This window comes from Lutjanus erythropterus, chromosome 3 (assembly GCF_056507025.1).
Source record: "Lutjanus erythropterus isolate fLutEry1 chromosome 3, fLutEry1.hap2, whole genome shotgun sequence".
Lineage (NCBI taxonomy): Eukaryota > Metazoa > Chordata > Actinopteri > Lutjaniformes > Lutjanidae > Lutjanus > Lutjanus erythropterus.
In genome coordinates, this window is record NC_139319.1 from 18,075,348 (window position 1) to 18,095,947 (window position 20,600).

The following is a 20,600-nucleotide window of genomic DNA, read 5'->3' on the forward strand; positions in this document are numbered from 1 at the left end:
CCCTCGACCATCGCTGCATCCTGGGCTTAACGCCACCCGAGAAGTTTGCAATTGGTTTAAAGAAATGCAAACAAGGCAGGGTGTTTTGTCCCTTATGTCAGAATGTGTATGCATTGGGGCCAGACCTTTCTCTCCTGAGCGCTGTGGAGAGAGGTCTGGCTATGTGAAACTAGTTCATTGATAATAATGCTAGACTCGTGCTTTAATAAGACAAATGCATTAGGTGATGTGAAGACATGCATGCATTCAACTTATGTCTTTAGGCGCAGATGAAGCCAGGCAGTATATATAAACAAAATTAAAAAAATGTGTTAATGGTTTCTTTGAAATAGATTCTTATTTGGAATCAGTTCTTAACGCCCAACCCTAAGTGTAAGATGAGCTCTCTTAATGACAGCTCTTAACACTGTCTGCTTTCTGAAGAGCAGAAAATAAATCACCCCGTGCCAAGAAATCGTTTAGTGGTTGTAATCGTGCCTTTTGAACCTCTTGTGTGCCTGCTGGCTCAGGAGGATTCAATGCCAAACAAACTTTGATCAAAGTCTCCCCTCAACTGTCACTGTTCCTCAGACGGTTTCTGTTTGAATAAAAAAAAAGACGCATCTGTGAGCGTCAGTGCAACTATCCATAAACTTATAAGATCTAAACATGTAAACCTACTTGGGAACATGCTTCAAACGTATGGATGTGCAGCTGTGTAGGTACTCCTCCTATGTGTATAGAAAGAATGGTGATAACTGATATGAGATAAGAGAGAGGCAGAGACGTGCTGCGAGGCCACATCTCACATATCATATATCAGTTTGCAATTTGTGTACGCTATCTATATTCCTTGGGCATCGCAGAGGGCATAAAGTAATTAGCAGGAGTAATTACTACATAAATCACATAACCTCACCACGGAAAGAAAAACAAAACATAAACTGACTTTCATTTTGAGTCTCCTTTAAATGATATTGCAAAACTTGTGTGCGATCACCACCATTTTAGACCATTAAGTTATTTAGTTTAAAGCTATAATAGGTAACATTTCAGTATTAAAATGTCTAAAACAGTGGATATTTTGTTGAGTTGTGTACTTATGTTATCCCAGTTGTTTCCAACAGTAATTTATTCGAGATAACAATGTGTTTCCATGCTAGCCATTCTTCAGGGAAAGCACACGTCAGAGATTGAAGAAAGAAATCAACAAAAGTGATTAAACATAACATGAATAAACCTTTAATATTACCTTGTGTATGAACATGATTATTGCCTGTGTCATGCCAAACAGATCTTCATTAGCAATGGTGTTTGTTTTACAGTGGAAACAACTCCCATGATCCCACGCTATCAAACGTCTTCTTTTGTAATTGTTTTAATGTAAAAGAGACCCCTAGTGGCAGAACTTATGTATTGTACTTTTAAGGTATGCTAAGTCTTTCAGCTGTGGATGTATGCCTTCAGCCTGTAACTAAATCTGTTTGACTGCTACTGAAATCATAGCCAACATCTAATCTTAGCTAGCATAACATAAAAGTGCAGAATCTCTTACTTTCACATCTATGCTACCTGAAAAAAAAAAAGGAAATAGCTAATGTAAGCCAATGACAGTTTTCCCATTTCCAATAATAGTAGATGAAGTCTCACTTTTCAATATAGCTTTTGATAAGCATTGTGGGACATAAAGGTCTGACTAGCTAACGTATGCCGAACTTAACCAACACCCTTCTTAGCTAACAGATGTCTAATTAGCAATCCAGTTTTGGGGTATAACAAGTGTACTGTCAAATTATTTCCAGTAACAGTTGATCAAGTCTCACTTTACTATACAGCTTTTGACAAGCATTGTGGAACATAAATTTATGATTAGCTAATGTAAGCTACTGTCATTCCTAGCTAAAACTGATTTTAGCTAACAGTTGTTTTACTAGGAGTTAAATTGTGAGTTATAGCTACAAGTGTTCCCATTTCCATTAACAGCTTGTCCAATCTCACTTTTCCACAGTTGTTGACAAAAGTTGTGAGACATAAAGGTCTGAATAGCTAACGTAAGCTAACTCTGTTCTCTAACTAGCAATCCAGTTTTGAGGTATAACAAGTGTACCCTCACGTTTTCCAATTGCCAAAGACAGACGATCAAATCTCACTTTGCTATACATATTGACACATATTGTGGTTCGTAGATGCTGTCCCTAGCTAAAGTTCTGTTCGTACCTTTGCTAACAGTTGTTTAAGTAGCAATTAAATTGTGAGGTATAGCTTGTGCTAACCAACTCCAGCTGTTCTGGAAGGACTTTGGTCTTAAGCAAAAAATATGGTGTATTTCTGAATATATTTTGATCTTATATATTAAATCTAAATATATAATTTCTCTCACCGATTACATTTACAACATTTATTATGAGATTGTTGTTTTTGTGTGTATAGTCAAATCAATTCAAATGAATTTTATTGACATAGCACCAAATCATTACAAACTATCTCAGGGCACTTTTCATTTGTCTAGCCTGCACTCTTCATAGTATTATTTACTGAGACCCAACAATTCCTAACAAGAGCAAGAACTGTCTGTCTACGTGTGGGCGTGCACATACATGTGAATGTGCTAAGACGGGTCAGAGGAAGTGTGTTCTGTCACGTTGTGTCATTATGTGGGTGCATGAGCAAACACGTTGACCACATGTCCTCTCTTTAATGCAGAGGAAAATTACAGTGCATCATCTTACAGTATTACGGTGGACACAAAATGTTTTATTATTTTTATTTGGGGGGGGGGGGGAAGATTTTTACAATTAAGCTCTTATTTAGATAAGATAAAATACTTATGTGTTTCATTCCAGTGTTCCACAAATCTAAATATATGTCTGAGTATAAGTCTTGGAAAGCTGAGAGGTTGTTTTATTTAATTTGCTCTTAATTCTTGTTCCAGATGCTGTTTTACTATCCTGCTTCACTTAATTTACTGATTATTCACTCCAAGATTTTGTGGAAATCAGCATCAGCTGTGAGTAATTATCAACATTTCACATATCGAAGGTGTTCTTTATAGATCCCTGTTTCCGTGTGGCTCATTGTCATGGTATGAAGCATGGTGTGCATACCAACCAATTAACACCCATTGCTGGTTTATGACAATAACTCTGACACACCCTGATTATTAGTACCTTTGATCCAGGTGGTTTTCCACAAACAAAACTGATGATTAGCAAGAGCTCAAACTTGTATTTTAATGTGAGGGTTTCCCCACTCAGGTATGAAACATGGGGGAAACAATAGGCGGGGTGGTGGAAATAATTCAGAGCTTCCTTGTTCCCCTTTTGTGTCAAGGGGCTCTCTCTCTCTCACACGCACACACAGAAAGAGAGAGTGAGTGAGGGAGAGAAAGAGAATGATTAAATAGGTAAAGATAAATAGGTGTTAAATAAATTGCAGTCTTATTTCCTACTACTTTCATGCATCCTGCCTCAGAGCCTGAGCGCAGGGGGAAAAAAAATCACTCAAACAGCAAAAGTCTGTAGTCTGCTGCCCTCTAGTGAAAACCAGACACAAACTGTCATTGATGCATGTTGCTGAATTTGTATCAGGCCTGGTAGATTTAGTTTGGCTATGATATGGACTTCTACAAGCCAAAAAATATATATATTATACCTATATCTCTGAATGTGCTATCTGAAATTTCAAACTTGTTTATGAGGATCCACCCAAATAAAATGCTGTCACATCAAATAATAATTCACGACCCAATCATCATACTCAGGTTTAGCAACAGGGCATAGCCTATGTATTACTTGGTCAGCAAATGTTTTTAATTTTATAATCTTCTAATCTTAACTGAAATGTAGATAGATAGATACATAGATTGTCCTCTGATAGAGGAATGTATATATTGTCAGCCAGAATTAAAAAGTACAGGGCAGGCAACATTTTGAGGCCCTCAACAAGCACAGACAAAAACTGAGGTGCCTCAAAGTACTGACCGGACTTCACAGCAATGGAAGCCTAAAGTATGCTAAGTACTTCAGTTGTCACCACATAATAGAACATAAGCTAACTAACTGTTAAGTTTGGGAATAACTAGCTAAGTTAACATAAATACTATTCTTAGCTAACAGGTCACTAACTCCAGTTTTGAGGTAGCTAGCTAGTGATAACTGTCTATTTTGGTGTATAGTGTCATAGGCCTACATGCATGGAAAGTGAACACAAATCCGATGCTGATTTTAGCACTATTTCAAAACAAGAATTAGGCTAAAATATGAGAAACTGCTGCAGTTTATAAATTCAGACCTAACTTCACTTATAGCATTTGCAATAGTAAATAGGATTTACACACAGTTAAGAATTCAGTGTTGTAAAGACACCATAATAATATGCAAGTTATTTTACTATTGATTATTTATGCTACTAATTCACTAATTTCTTATAAGATAACATTAGATAATCCTTTATTAGTTCCACAATAGGGAATTTTAGCATGTATATATATATATATATATCAAGCAATTTAAGCAGAAAAAATATAGAAATAAAATATGAACAATATAAACAGAAGAAATGTAAAAATAGGAATGGTATAAATAATATAAGGAGACTCAGCAGTTGAAATTGCAGCTTTGCAAGGAGAGAATATTCATAGTGCACATAGAATGATGATAACACCTGATTATTGCATATTGGAATTAAAAATCCACCTAAGTAACACACCTGATTGAAGTATTTAATCTTGCACACTGAAATTCACCTGCTTGAAATATTGCACAGTATGACATACACCTGACAATTAGTACTAATATTGCACAGTCTATGCAGATTTCACTTGCAATAGAGAAATTAAGTTTAATGCATGTAATTTATTAATTTATTACTTAACTGAAAGATTTAAGTACTTCTTCCAAAGCCGGCTATGCCTTCAGGTTAGATTTATATTATGATCAATATATTGAATATTATTTTTGCAGTATGTTATGGGCTCGTGCAAATCATCACAAACCAACCCCTGGAAATATATATATCATGGGTCATTTTCAGAACATTTACCAAAGCAGACGTGTTGCGGTTTCATGCTCGGTTGTAGTTAATAAAGCAACAGTGTGTGTATTAAAGCTGGGTGCAGGCAGCCTGTGTGCGGCTGTTGCTGGGAGCTCCGGCCAATCAAAGCTGCAGCGCTCCCATACAAGTACTTTGTGGGCTGGAGAAGTATGAATGACATCATGCTCAGCTCCGACCCTCTCTGCGAAAACAAAGAGTGAAACATCTTCATCTCACTACAGCTCACTGCCACAGACGTCAACAGAGCCGTCTGCACTGTGATATCCCGTCGCCCCATCCCTAAAATACACCGGGAGCCCCGGCCCTGCTACCCCGGGCGTGTGCAGCAGAGTCTGGGAGGGGCATCCGTCCGTCCGTCCGTCTGTCCGTCCGGGCAATGGCGGATGGGGAGGCATCCGTGTCTGTGGAGCGGGACAGCGGTGATGGGGGCTTAGAGGAATAACATCCCACCTCTGCATGTGTATTTTCTCTGTGTAGCTTGGTATTCATCTGTCGCCATGGATCCAGAGAAAACGCTGACATTCTGCCTCGGGCTGAAGGCTGAGGAGGTAAATACACACTGCTGCTGCACACAGCTCTCCTTTGATACACACACGTACACACACACACACACACACACACTGCTTCTGCCAACAGCTGGAGCTCCAGTCATTCTGCAGAGCAACATGCTTCTCTCGGTCTGTGCTGTTGTTGTTGTTGTTGTTGTTGTTGTTGACAAACAGTGGCTTCAACTTGTTCTGCACACATCTGTGTGTTCATCTCTGCAGCTTGACTCGTTGCATCTGTTGACATGTTTCTGGAGACAATATGTGCATTTTTACACCACTGCAGCAAATGTTTAGTGTCCAGTAAAGTCCGCCAGGTATGGTTTCGTATTTGATTGTTTATGGTCTGTGATGCTGCAGTCAGTGCAGAACATCTGATAATATGTTGAACAGAATATTATTGGAATATTTTATGGATATTTTACATTTTCTAAGGTCACTGAACTCAAATTCTAAATTAAGAATGGCTACTACGCACATGCAACCACCTTTTTCTGTGAAGAGTATTCATTTCAATAGTTTGTGACTTGTTGATTTGCGTTGCAGACACTGAAATTAGTTTTTTGCTGGGAAAGTCTGAGGTAATGTGCCAACTCTTAATTTCTACAAACCTGATTAAGAGCTTTTACAGCCAGACACTTATAGCCCAAATAAATCCAATGTGCAGCTGCTTGTCCAGCAGAAGAACACCATACTGCTGATTCAGGACACTGTCAGCTCGACACTGAACATGATGTTTCCTTGTTCCAAGTCTGTCGTTGACAGCGTTCAGGCTTATGCAGCTGTATTCATAGAGCAATACCACAACGAAAACTACGCTGGCTTACGACCAGAGACTGTGAAAGTATGCAAGCAGACTTAGATGTTCAGCCAGTCATTGTGACATGTGACTGACCACTAACATTCTGGCAATAAAAGGGGCGAGAAAGGATTAAGTTTTTAAAATTACAGTTCTAATTCAAGTGTGCTTTATAGGGGTGTCCCGATCCGATATTGATATCGGATATCGGTCCAATATCAGCCAAAAAACAAGTATTGGATTTTATCGGACTGCATCTAAAATCTCCAATATAAGCGCTCTGATAAGCAGTCCATTTTCTTCTATCTATAGGTGACTCTGGTTGCTGACTATTGTTCTCTGTTTGAGTAACATCACTTGATCGAGCCTTTTCTAACATTCCACACTACAAAATAAGTAATAAAAGTATGTATGATTCGTGCTGATATCATATCGAATCGGTATCGGCCAGTGCTCAAGGCTGCAATATCGGTATCGTATCGGAAGTGAAAAAGTTGTATCGGGACATCCCTAGTGCTTTAGTGGCATCATTATAAAGCTCAGTATCACCAAGGCAGGTTGTAGCAGATCTAAGTGTAGGCTTAATGTTCCATCAAGAAAGAATGTTTTGTTATATTTTTCCTCTGACCTGTAGTGCTGTTTATCTGTCTATGCTGGTTTGACGTGAGTTGCCTAGTTTAGTTTAGTCTATCATCTGTAGAGAGTTCTGCCTTCTCTTCAGTATAATGGAACTAGAAAGCACTAGTCATGTGGAGCCAAAAAAAAAAAACATATACTTGAAACTCAACAGCAATGTCTCTTTCGTTGACATTGGTTTTGATCTTGAGTTTTTCAAATGTATTTTTTGGTGCTTTTAGCACCACAAGCTGAGTGCTTTTTAGTTCCCTTTATATTGGAGAGAAGACAGAAGACAAAGCTCTGCAACTCACATACAAAAAGATCTAGATGGATAAACAGCACTGCAGGCCTGGGGAAAATATGTATTTTGGATTTTGGGGTGAACTGTCCCTTTAAATTGACCCACCACATGACATAATGACCCACATGATGACATCAGTTTGCTTCATGGTCTAATGAGTCTTGACATTAATCACATCTTCACCAACCTTGTACATGCCAGGTTTATACATTTGGTTGGTAAAAGCCAAAATAACGTCCTGAAAGATCTCATTTTATCCACAACCCAAAGATATTCAGTTTAATGTCATGGAGGAGTAAAGAAACCAGAAAATATTCACATTTAAGAGGCTGGAATCAGGGAATTTGGACTTTTTAATCTTAGAAAAACACTCAAACCTGTTAATTGGTGTCAGTTTTATAATTCAGCATAACACATAACATCTTACATAATTTTGTGTTTTCTGTGCATGTTGACACTTTACTGTTGCAAACTGAAATATGCAATATCTTTCATTTAAAACCGCATTTCCATGATAGTATAGTATAGTATAGTACCCTTGAAACTAGTTCTCACATGTTCTTAAACTCTAGTCTGCTTTGCATGTCCAAGCAGCATGTTCTTCACAGGTTTCATGTAGGATAGAGGTAGTGAAGGGGTGTGTGTGTGTGTGTGCGTGTGTGTGTGTGGTGATCTATGAGAGAACTTTGGGACCCTCGGGGGTGGAAATCGTTTGTGGTTAGTTCGTGGTCTCTGGGGAAGTCTGAATGATCTCTTCAAACTCGTGTGCGTGCGCTCAGTGCCGTGTGGTGGGCTCACCACAGGAACTCAGCTTGACACAAACATTTCCCCTCTTGACTCTGACTTTCATAAGAAGCTGCTTATGAACCACCTGAGGTTATATTTGACAGCTGGATATGCAGCTTGACTTATCTGCTGGATTTTGTTGTTGCACAGTGTTTAGTGGTCAACGCGTAACAAAACAACAACCAATGCAGTTGGCAAGATGTAGATAAAATGTAGCAATCATGAAATCATCTTGACTCTTGAAGCAAACAGTCGATTGTTTGTACTCTACTTCCTCTCTAATTATATAGTTTCTGATTTAAATCATAATTGTTGCCAAGTTTAGAATATTAAATAAAATATTAAATAAAAGAAAAGTTCTAGCACGACTTGTTTAACAAGATCTGATTCTTTTTGAAAGAATAAAAATGTTTTGTAGAAAAAGCATTTATATATAGTAAGGCATCAATAAGGTAGTGTTTTGATGCCAGTACTTTGGGTAAAGCAAATTATCAGATTCAGCATTTTTATCATATTGGAATAAGTGTTTTTTTGTTTTTTTAAATGTGATTGCTGACAAGATAAATTAATTTAAAAATATGCTGCCCACAATGATATCTGACGGGTTGAATGTTGAAAAGTTTTGGTTTTAACATAAAAGCGTTAAAAGCATTTTATGAGGTTTTGCGTTGGAGCTTGTGATATTTGAAATTTTGTCACCTCGATTAGAGCCTGGCGGATATATTGGTCAACCACTACTGTTCACCCAGTATTGGCCTGTCACAGCTCGGTCGATCTATATCGGTATTGCCCTATATGTTGTCTGATAAGTGCCTTTTAAACAAAATATAATGCAGATTGTTTTTACTTGTTAGACAGATTTTGTTAGACAAGAGATGATTTCTTAATTCGGGATCAGTGTATACATATATTTAGTTCTGGTTGTTATAGTTATTTATACAATTGTCCTCATTTTGGACAATAAAGTGTATTGTTAACCTGTAAAACAGCTTGCCTCCATTGCATATCTTTGTCATAGGTGTTAGCCATTTTTAAGGGAATCTCTTAGACCCACTTGAGTTTGCCTCACAGTCTAAGTCTCAGGGCTCAATGCAAAACAATGTGTTTATGTAATATTCAATGTATTATAGTCTGTATAAAGAATATTGGTTGGCAAATTGACATCAGAACTTGGGCCCCAACCAAGATTTTTATTTTTACTGCAAATGTATATCAGTTCCAAATATCTGTTATCAATTTTCCGGATTACTATTAATCTGTATCAGTATCAACCCTGAAAAAAACTTTTTGGTCCTCCCTAATCAGTTCCATAACTTAAGTATTGCTTCTGCCACAATAACTCTTCCTGTGACGGTCATGTTCGCATAGATGACATGTCATGGCCACACAGTGCTGCCTGCAACCACATCTATTTATAGCAGAAAATACTACAGTAAATATGAGTGTCTCTCGGTTCACTAACAGCTCCTGTCATTGTTGTATGTCCAGTCTCAGTCTGAGTTAGCTGCTTGTTGAATTTTGTACTTTGTAAATAGACAGTAGTTGTAATTCATAACCTGTTAATAGCTGTGTGCACTGGCTTGTATCCATGTGTGTGTGCGCACACACACGCACACACACACACACACACACACACACACACACACACATACTGCAGTCTAAGGCCAACATTGTTCCCCATGCTGAGTACATAACCAGCAGCCAGTTGTTAACAAAAGAGATCTCATTTACATGGCTGCAGGCCTGGTGTGCAACAAGCTGGTGAGCCCCCAGTGTCTCCACATTGTTTCTGACAGCGGCCCCACATCCCACTGCACACACACACACACACACACAGAGGCATTTTTTTCCCTTTTACTCACAGAGGGCCTGAGTGACATTTACAGAGACGTGAGTGACACACAGATTTTTTTTAATCTGCACGGTGACCAAATAGCATTTGGGTAGTGTAAATGCATGAATAGTATTAATTTCCACTACAGATGACATTTGGACCCTAATGGTGTGCAGCATTCATCTTTATAGGTAGGTCAGTCTGTCTGATGGTTTGTGGGTTTCATTGCCAGCTGAGATGCTATGCTAATGAATGTAAGGAAATGAAATGTAATGTAATGAAAAATGTAAGGGGTTTGCTGCTTCTTTTTGTCATTTATGACAGTCTTTAGGGTTTGGACTGTTTGTGGACAAAAGAAACAATGTTATGGCATCACTTTGAGCTCTGGGAAATTGCTATGAGCATTTTTCACATTATTTTTTACATTTTTTTCAAGACTTAACAATCAATTAATCCAGAAAACAATTGGCAAATTAATCAATAATTAAAATAATTATTTTGTTGCATCTCTAGCATTAGTGTTATGAATTAGTGGCTAATGAATATCTTCATATGATGCAGTATTGTGCTGTATTGGCCTAGCAGAGTTATATCAGTCTCTTTCAGTATTGATGTACATGTTGTCTGATATTTTTATAGAACATAGTGCAGATTAGTTTTGTGTGTTTGTTTTGTTTTTTTCTTTCAGTGACAGCATTTTATGCACATTTAATCCTTTTTCTTCAGTTACGTTGTTCTATTTTTGCTTTTTATTTTTAGTTTCTTGTAATTATTATAAATACCGGCGAAACTGTTTCAGGGCCTTGACATAATTTTGGATTTTTTATCTATACACACATAAAGTATATTGACATTGGAATGATTTTACTTTGTCATATTGGGATCAGCATTGGCCTCAAAAATCCACTATTGGTTGGCTCTAATTTGAAAATTTCATCTTTGGCTTTGGGAGTGTATGTTGGCCGTCTACTTTCTGAGATACACGTGTCAAACTCAAGGCCCCAGTACATTTATGTGCACGGCATGCAAGAGCTTGCAAAAATGTAATTTGTGCAATACATCCATTCATTCTTTCTCATGAATTTATGAGTTTAATCTTGGAAATCCAGCTCCTTTTTTTAAATAAAATTGTTTGTAATATAATAACAAATAGACACATTGATATAGTCTCATATTTAAAACAGGCCCTTTAAGGGCAACCATAATAATCCTGGGATGATATTCAGTTTGACTTCCTTGTTTTAGAGTCTAAATGGTTAATTGGTTAACCAAACAAACAATCAGCAGATAAATCAGTAATAAACATAATTGGTTGTCTTGATTCATCACAGTTTCGGAGGTCAACCTTTTGCATGCATGTGTGCATTTGAAAGAAACAAGGAAAGAAAAGGGAATGAGCGCACACGAGGTGTGAGGAGCGTGCCTGGGAATTGGTGTCTTCTGTCTGCCATCTCAGCCCACAGAGGAGAAATGGGTTTCGTTAAAAAGCCGTTGACCTTCCCATCTCCTTGAAGAGCCAGGAGTGTGGGACAACCAGTGTCTTCAGACTGGAAAACAGGCCTTCAGTGGCCTTTTTTTTTTGTCATGCCTGATTAAACACAGAATAATTTGGCTCTTGTGCCCTTGTCAGTTGTAACGTGCAGTGCTGATCGTTTGCTCACATCGTGTCATTTCTGCTGCTCCATCTTGATCGTCCATCTCTGTCTGTCTTTTACCAGATGACCATGACCATTTTACCAGATGACCACGGGCTGCACGGGACTGAAGCTGCCACGGTAGGGAGCTCGACCTTCAAACCACAACTACACATTTCATACCACTGGATAATGTACATCATTGTACACACGAGTAGAAAAAGCCCCCGAGCGTAACCTCAGTGGTTGCTATGGCGATGCATAATTATTTGTTAGCACTTCTCAGTCTCATGTGTGGTAACTATGTACACAACAGATTCAACAGCCTTCTTCTTGCTGCCTTATTATTGTAGTTTATGTTTCTGCTGAAGTGCCTGAGCTCACCCAGACTCCTCTCCCCGAGCAGTGAAATCTGCCGTCTTTTTATGATGTGTCAAACATTTAATATTTAATGTCTGTGTTTAATTCTTCACTCGCTTCTCTGCCTCACACTGACTCGCTAATGATTAAGATGTCACTGTAAAAATTCTCTGAGGTCCTTTCAATTCTCGTTTTAGGTGGCTGCTTCTCCGAAGGAGGCTACCACTCCGAAGGAGGCTGACATTAATAAGGTGTGAGATTTTTTAAATTTAACCTTGACCTGTAGCTACCAGTAAACAAGCTGTCATCTGACAACACAGTGTTAAAGCTGCACTAATCCGTATGTTTATATTAAAGGACCAGTGTGTAAGATTTATGGGGATTTATTGGCAGAATATGGTAGATAATATTCAGAGGTATGTTTTTATTAGTGTATAATTACTGAAAATCGTTGATACAAGACATTAAAACATAGCTACATCTAGGACAAAAACTCTCTCATACAAAATTAAAACATCACAATATATGCAGTCTATACAACAACATTTTTTTTTTTTTTTAGCATTTTATCCACCACAAGCCAAGTGCCATTTAGTCCCATTATATTTTAGAGAGAGCAGACCAATATCTACAAGATTTTGCCACTCACACCCAAAAAATCTAGAAGAGTAAATAGCACTGTGGACCAGAGGAAAAATATATATTTTTCATTTTGGGGTGACTGTCCCTTTTGAGGTTCATTGTATTCCCTAGTCTCTTTATTGACAGCAGCACATAACCAAGAGCATTCAAAAAACAGTGATGCCAACAATGCTCTGCAGTGGTCTTTGTAAAAATATATCAATATGCTCTAGAAAAGGCTTCCAAACTTTATAAAAAGGTCCCAAGGGAGCTTCTCAGGGAGAACCTGACCCTGATCCTATCTTGAAAGACTCCCAAAATGCATCACTGCCGATATCTGGGGTGTTGTTTATTTCAAAAAACAATTGAATTTGTGAACTAAGAAATTCCTTAAATTTAGGTTTAGATAATAAATGTGAATTAAATCTCCAAAATTTGGACGGTGGTTTGCCGTTAGGAAAACGTATTTCTATTGAAATGGGAGCATGATCAGAAATAACAGTAGTATGGTACTCACAAGAGAAGATGTTATGGAGTGATTTATTATCAAGTAGAAAAAAGTCAATCCGTGAGTAAGTATGATGAACGTGTGGAAAAAAAGAGAAAGCTTTGCTAGAGGGAAATTTAGTTTGCCAGGGGTCTATCAGACTCAACTGATCTGTGTGAAATTTAAAGACGTTAGCTGACTGAGATAATGTGTTTCTTTTATTGGATGACCTATCAAGTTCCCAATTCTGAGCCAGGTTAAAATCACCTCCAATAATGATATAATGATCACTAAAATTTGGTATGGAGGGGAAGAATTTGGATATGAATTTATTTATTTATGATTTTTTTTAAACTTGAGTCCAGGTTTGTAGAATCTCCTGCTGACATGCTCTTCCTCTGCTTACAGGTCTTCTCAATATTTCCTACTTCCTGCTACCTGTTTCCTTTTTCCCCTATTTTACAGCCTTCAAATACAAGCTCCACAATCTTTTCCAAAAAAATAACAATACCAGCACATTTTTTTTACAATAAACTTGTTTTTTTTTAACATATTAAACACACTCAAGGCAGAACAGGGTGATTTCTAGTCCAAGGCAGTTGCTCCCCAGCCAAGCCAAGAAGGATGTACACGCCAGTGCATTCCCAAGTTGCTGGTTCCAAGCCCGGATAAATTGAAAGGGTTGCTTAAGTAAGGATCATTCACTGTAAAAGCCTACGCTAAATCAAATATGCCGAATATGTGGGTCCACAGTATGCCTGTGTGCAAATGATACAGAAGACTTGAGACTTGCTTGTGGCTTACTCCCACCTCTGGTATAATCAGCTGAAAATAAAAATGGTTACTTTATAATGAACCATTTATATCCACAGAGGGTGCAGGTCCTCTTCCATGTTGCATGGCCATGTTTCTACTGGAGCCTAGAACAGACAAACTAAACACTGGAGGGGAGGATGAGAAGGAGTTGTTTGCAAGCTGCTGGCTGGCATTAAATCCTACATACTGGTCCTTTAATTGTGGAAATGAAGTCAGGTTGTAACAGGTGGTAATGTGAAGGGAAGATTGTATCCCCTGTCTGGGTTTAAAAATTGATGTCAGATGCCGAGGCCTCCTGTTCCGTCCTGACTTTTTCCTCTGGTTAAAAACTCTGAAAAACACAAATAAAACTACTGATAAAAACTAATAGGTTGACTTGAAGTTGAGAGTATTTTGTTAGGCTACTTTTGCAGGAGTCTGCCTGTCAAAGGAAAACCACAGCCATGCCAACCATTACAAATTCATCTCTGCAGTAACATCATTTTCTCTGCGGTGAAGTGTGATGCTGTGTTTTGTCCACTAGGTGGTGAAGCATCATGGGGGTTCTGGTAACCGGCCCGTTGTCAGCCCCAAGTACTGTCCTGGGGTGAACAACAATCCAGGTTACCTGTGTGAAACAGGCCACTGCTGCGGAGAGACGGGCTGCTGTACCTACTACTATGAACTCTGGTGTGAGTCACCTGACCGACTTCTTCCTGAGGCCAAGGCAACACTCGCTACAACACTATCATGCAGTCCTGCCAAGACACATTAACACAAAAATCAGATTTTATTGAAAGTGCTACACATTAAGAACAGGTTATAAAGTTATGTTGGCTCACCTTGTGATTGGATTTGAGTTGTAGTGACTGGATACCTAAAACCAGAATAAATAAATAAATAGATAGATAGATAGATAGATAGATAGATAGATAGATAGATAGATAGATAGATAGATAGATAGATAGATAGATAGATAGATAGATAGATAGATAGATAGATAGATAGATAGATAGATAGATAGATAGATAGATAGATAGTTTTTAGATAGATCATACGTGTCCAGATCATTTCATGTCGTATTTTCAGACTACTTCAGAAGTTCTCTCTAGGTCAACCAGACAGTCATAAAATCTTCCCAAACATCTCAGTTGCAGGGGCCATTTTTTTTTTAAGAAAGTTTGTCTCATTTGGTTAAAATTACAGATTAACCTCTTGAACTCCACTAGGACGCATTACAGAATCACAGCAACAGTTTTTCTGTGGTGTTCCTCAAGGTCTTGATATTTTAATGTGGTATTTTGGAGGTATTTTCCACCATTTGTATCAATTCTCAAGTGGTCAAAAATGGTTCAATTTTGCCCCAAATCTGTCTAACAAACAGTATTAACCCCAAACCTGCTGCAACAATGATCATTATATAATTTAACTGTACTATTCTAAGCCATTATAAACTCTTAACTTTGAAAATCTAAAGATCCTCTGTCTGCCCATAAAAATAGGTGGCTAATTTAAGTTTGCAAAATGTGTGTAAAAAAGACATGACTGTTTTTTTTATATCAAATATGGCATTGTAATATTTATGTACAGTTAAAAAATCAGCTCTTTTAGGCTTTCCCCCTCTTCCTGCACACTACCTTTAATTGTTATTATGTAATTTTGTTTCATTTTAACCCAAAATAAACTCCCACTGTAACACTGCCATTGTCAAACAGTTATAATGCACACTAGGTGGCACCAAACAACTGTTTTAGGCAGCCTGTTGCAGTGATATCTGGATAAATCTGATCTAAGATTTAGGTATTAAAAATCACTCTGACTGTACATTTTCTTGGTCAGATGACATGTTCATATAATATTGGACATATAATGTACATATTGAAACTGATGCTAACGTCTCAAACAAAATGCCCACAGTCACTGACATATAAAGGTGTCGCCTCTACACCCTGCCTATCCAAAACCACCATTATTGTTGTTTTAAAACAGTGTATGCTTCCATGTAATCTGAGTAGATCTGAGATGTTACTCAGATAACAGGACAGAACTTTATTGTTTATGTAGGGTTCATCTTGGACTGATTTCCTGTTTTCTGCAGGGTTCTGGCTGCTGTGGACGGTGCTGATCCTCTTCAGCTGTTTCTGCGCTTACCGCCACCGCCGGGCCAAGCTGAGGATCCAACAGCAGCAGAGACAGAGAGAGATCAATCTGATCGCCTATAACGGAGCCTGCAACTACCCCTCCTCCATGCTCGACCTCAGTATGTTTATTTATTTAATTTCTCATATTTATTTTTTTTTTTACTGTGTTGCTCTACTGTTGCTCTAGGGGCTGTAGAGCCTGAGAATATTTTGTTCTCATACTTGTCCCAAATACAGTTAAATATAGCATTTGATATCTTGAAATCAGTTTTCCAGAACTTACAAGTGTTCTGGTTTCTGAGGAATCGTAAGATATGTCTGCAATTTTGTTGTTTTATTTGGATCGCCATTAGTTGTTATTTCAGCTGAAACTAGTCTTCCTGAAGTCCATTTAAAAACATGCTAAATAGTGAAAGCAACAAATCCTCATCCTTACACCATACCGTACATTTTATGGTCAGTGCAATCATTTCATCCCATTAAGACAACAGTATACAATGGGTGGGTTTAACAAGACCGGCAACTTTTATTTTGGCTACAACTCTGTGAACTGCTTATTGATATTCGCACACTGACAAAACAACAACTTGGCCATGACAACATCTGCTTTTATGCACTCAGACACTGCTGTTACTATGGTTACCCCTACAGATGGGGCATGGATGACCAGGGGAGGGATATAGAGTGAAACAAAAGTAAATCAATATGAATCATGAAGGGGAAATAAACAAACAAGAGTTTAATGTGTTCACACGGACCTTTATTTCACTAAAATTCACCTTGAATCCTTTTTATTATTTTTAATTAAATTACTTTTATTTACGATTCTAGTGGCACATTATATACATGAAACATTAATACATGAAAGACAAACAGTTTAAACAACCAAACTAATAAAACAATAAGGCTCTTGATCTGAATTGCTGGTATTGTCTGCCTTCCTTAAACAACAATTGGCTCTGACAAACAAAATAATATCAAGGCAGACCAAACTAAACTGTGAGAAAACCTGCGAGCTCCAGGGAAACGAAACATGCATTCTCTGTTAATAAATTTCTAATTGGTTAGATTCTTAATGGGGATTAATGATTAATCATTAATATTCCTATCAGAAATGTTAAGTTATTTTGTTAAAACAGCTGGGCAATGTAGATTTTTCAAAAATTTAGGACATAGCACGTTTTTTGGGGACTATGTTAAGCTGGGTAAACACAGGGCGCATTGGATACGTCATGTGAATAAAACTTTAACCCATTACCTTGTCCATTAACATGATTTCTGCATTTCATGTCAGATAGATTTTCACCGGCAATGGTGGTTGTGAAACAGTGAAGAACGATCCCACACTACTTCAGAAGTCATCACACTACGGCTTTGGTTATTTTTTTTTAAGTGAGAGAGAACTCAGAGAATAGCAGAAAGCACTTATTGTGAGTAAGTCCTTGAGTCATTTGAGCTGATATCTGATATTTCCTCCGTCGCAGGTTTTCTGGCTTCCTTCAAGTTGCCCTCCTACGAGGAGGTGGCAGCGCAGCCCAGCACCCCTCCTCCACCTTACAGCTCTGTCTTCGCCCTACAGGGAGGCACCATAGGGGGTCCCAGCTCCTCTTACCCCCATCATCACCACCACCGTCACCCCTGCCCTCCCTATCTGGGTCCCGCTCCCGGGCCCAGCGGCCTGACTTCCTCCCAGAGCTCAGACAACTACACCAGCTGCTCCTGCGAGTCGTGCTCCCTCACCTCCCCCTCCAGCACCTCCTTCTCTGTCCAGGTGACAGACGAGACATACGACAGCAGCCACATGTCCACACCCAGTGAAGCAGTGGGCGCCACCTTCACTCCAACTCCTTCCCTGACACCTCCAATACAAGTTCCACCTGATGTCATACCTGCAGTCACTCCAGATGTCGTACCCGTGCAGAGACGGTCCTCTAACAGCAGTGAAGGAGTCTCAACCTTAGCTCCACCGCTGTCTCTTCCTTTACACTCTCGTCCTTCACACCCTTCTCGCCTCCCTCTGTCTCCTCTCATCCTGTTATCTTCCCTCCCTCCTGGTCAAATCCACCCTCTCGTCTTCTCAGACCCACTCGGAGCCGTGGCCCTTCAGAAAGAGAAAGAAGAAGGCGCCCCAACAGCCAGAACCGCACTGTCTCCCCCGAAACAGACCCTCTTCTCCTCAAACGTGGCCATTTTCATGCATTACAGCAACAGAGAGGAGCAAAAACGAGAAAAAGAAGAGGAGGAAGAGGAAGAAGATGATGACGAGGAGGATCATTTCCGGCATCGGCGGCTGACGGGCGACTCGGGCATCGAGGTGTGTCGCTGCCACGTGAAGAGAGAGGAGCAGGAGGAAGAGGAACTGCAGAAGGGCCACTTTGGTGGAGGAGGGAAGGAGGCCGTGAAAGAGGCGGAGAGGGTGGACGTGCTGCACGACAGCATGGACTGCTCCCTCCGAGCGAAGGCCGCCGTGCAGTCGCCACTCCTGGCCGACTGCGCCGAGCACGTCTCCGCATCCTCCAGCATCATCCAGAAGACAGGCGAGGCCATCATCACTGTGGAGTCCTCGTAAGCAGTGAGATGTAGTCAGACAAGTGGAAGAAGTGAGAGGTTTATGGTCAATAGCGTCCGCATAGATCAAGGAAGTAGGTGCAAATCACTGAAGAAAAGTCTTGCAGGTCTTAACGGATGAGAAATTGATCCTCTTGTTTTGTCTGTATTCTATTTCAAATGAGAAACTCCAAGAGAAGCCGACACCTGAAAGTCCTATTTTGTAGTTGATTTATTTGTGGTCCAGGAGAAGGCGTTTCTTTTTCTCTAAAGTGAGGACAATGCTAATGAATGGCTCTTTATCTGTCTCCATTTTCCCACATGCCAACCAAAACCTACCTACATCTCCACTACCATTTACTTTTCATCGCTCTTTTCTCTCTCTCTCTCTGCATGACACAACATTACTAAAATTTAGGACTGCAGCTAACGATTAATTTCATTGATTAATCGATTAAACGTGTAGTCTATAAAATATCAAAAAACATAAAAACTGCTGATCACAATTTCCCAAAGCTCAAAGTGACGTCTTTTGTCCAACCAAAACCAAAAGACTCTTCATGTACAATGATAAACGATGAAGAAAAGAAGCAAATTATTACATTGAAGAAGCTGTAAATGAAGCTGCTTGAAGAAATCTTGGCTTTCTTTCAACTGACTAATCGATTAATCAACTAATTAGGGGTGTCACGATGCTCCAGATCCGCGATTCCATGTGACTTTCGATCTTAAGGTCATTTTATTTGTTTTGCGCTGACAGTTTGGTCATTGTTAGGAAATCGAGTTTTGATTTGTAAGGATCAAGAGATTGTTGTTTTTAAATGACAACTGTCAACATTTTCAGATTCTTCTTTAAAAAGATCTATATGTCACATGAAGTGTGATATAACGGTCGGTGATCTGCTCTGTGTCGTCCTTGAAGCGTTGTGTTTTTTTCTTTGGATGTGCAGTGGATACCGCAAGTAGGCAGAGGTGGGGAGAAAAACAGATATTGGGAGAATCTCAGATTCTTCTTTTCAATTCTATTTTTGCAAATGAAAGCTCATTTTGATCATTTTTCGATTTAATATTGCAATTGTGACGCCCCTACGATTAATGGTTGCAGCTCTACTGATGAAACACAAGTCCCTAATAGTCAGTGGTTCCAAACCTGGGACTCTAAGGGGTCACAAGATAAATCAGAGGGGTCATGTGATGATTAACAGTAAACGAAATAGTTTGGTCATATGTTTATGTTCTAATGGTTCTCTAATCCTTGCTTTTTTATGAGAAATAGTGGATCATTTACCTCATTGGGCATTCAAATGAAACAATCTGAAAGCGGAAATCAATCTTAGGTGGAACAGCTCACAACATCATGACATATGCAATGTGTGATCGGCTCGCAACAAATAGTCTTTTCTTTTAAAAAGGTTGGGAACCACTGCCTGATTTATAGGGTTGGGTATCGTTTGGATTTTAGTAGTTCTGATTCCGATTCTGCTCATTGATTTTGGCTCTTAGCGATTCTCGTTTCAGATTTTTTGAGTGTCCTCCTGCAGAGCATTCTTCACACTGAGCTAAGCTAAATAATCATAGCGAGGGGGGTCTCTTTTCTGGTTTCTTGAATATTTTGGGGGTTTGCTTATAGGTTACTTTACTGTAATGATAGAGAGTATCCCGTTCTTGTAAAGTGTTTTGTTGCATGGCATTTGCTAGATTGAAGTGGTTTTTACAAGGCTCACACAATTCTGCTAGTCAGGCAACAGCTGAGTAACTGAGACTAATGCTAGACTCAGTTTAATAAGACAAATGCATCAGGAGACAGGAAGACACGCATGCATTCATCTGGCATGACAGGTGCAGACAGTATGGGATTTGCTTTGAAATTTGCGAAGGAATCGATAACCAGAATCAAAATCAAAATATCTTAATGATTTCTTTTGAATCCTAACTTTGTAACTGATTCATATTCAGTTACAAAGTTACAAATATTCGGTTCTTGATGCCCAACCCTGTTGTTGTTTAATCAGCAGCTAAAACATGAACAACACTCACATCTTCATGAATTGAAAATATTTGTATATTCTGGGAGTATGTGAAGAAAAATCGCTGAACAATT

The 20,600-nt window shown here is 38.9% G+C and overlaps 1 protein-coding gene across 1 annotated transcript; it reads left to right on the forward strand.

Moving 5' to 3' along the window:
* Positions 1 to 5,253: 5,253 nt before the first annotated feature.
* On the forward strand, positions 5,254 to 20,449 carry LOC146329868 (uncharacterized). Its single transcript, XM_084715251.1, has 6 exons — positions 5,254 to 5,579; positions 11,633 to 11,689; positions 12,106 to 12,159; positions 14,356 to 14,503; positions 15,910 to 16,071; positions 17,437 to 20,449. Exons 1-6 carry the CDS (start codon positions 5,529 to 5,531, stop codon positions 18,519 to 18,521), a joined length of 1,557 nt encoding a protein of 518 aa, XP_084571377.1. The 5' UTR covers positions 5,254 to 5,528; the 3' UTR covers positions 18,522 to 20,449.
* Positions 20,450 to 20,600: the final 151 nt, after the last annotated feature.

Coding starts and splice junctions, on each gene's coding strand:
- LOC146329868 (XM_084715251.1), top strand. CDS start 5,529: ATGGATCCAGAGAAAACGCTGACATTCTGCCTCGGGCTGAAGGCTGAG. Junction 12,160..14,355: donor AGGAGGCTGACATTAATAAG/GTGTGAGATTTT, acceptor TTTGTCCACTAG/GTGGTGAAGCATCATGGGGG. Junction 14,504..15,909: donor CTACTACTATGAACTCTGGT/GTGAGTCACCTG, acceptor TGTTTTCTGCAG/GGTTCTGGCTGCTGTGGACG.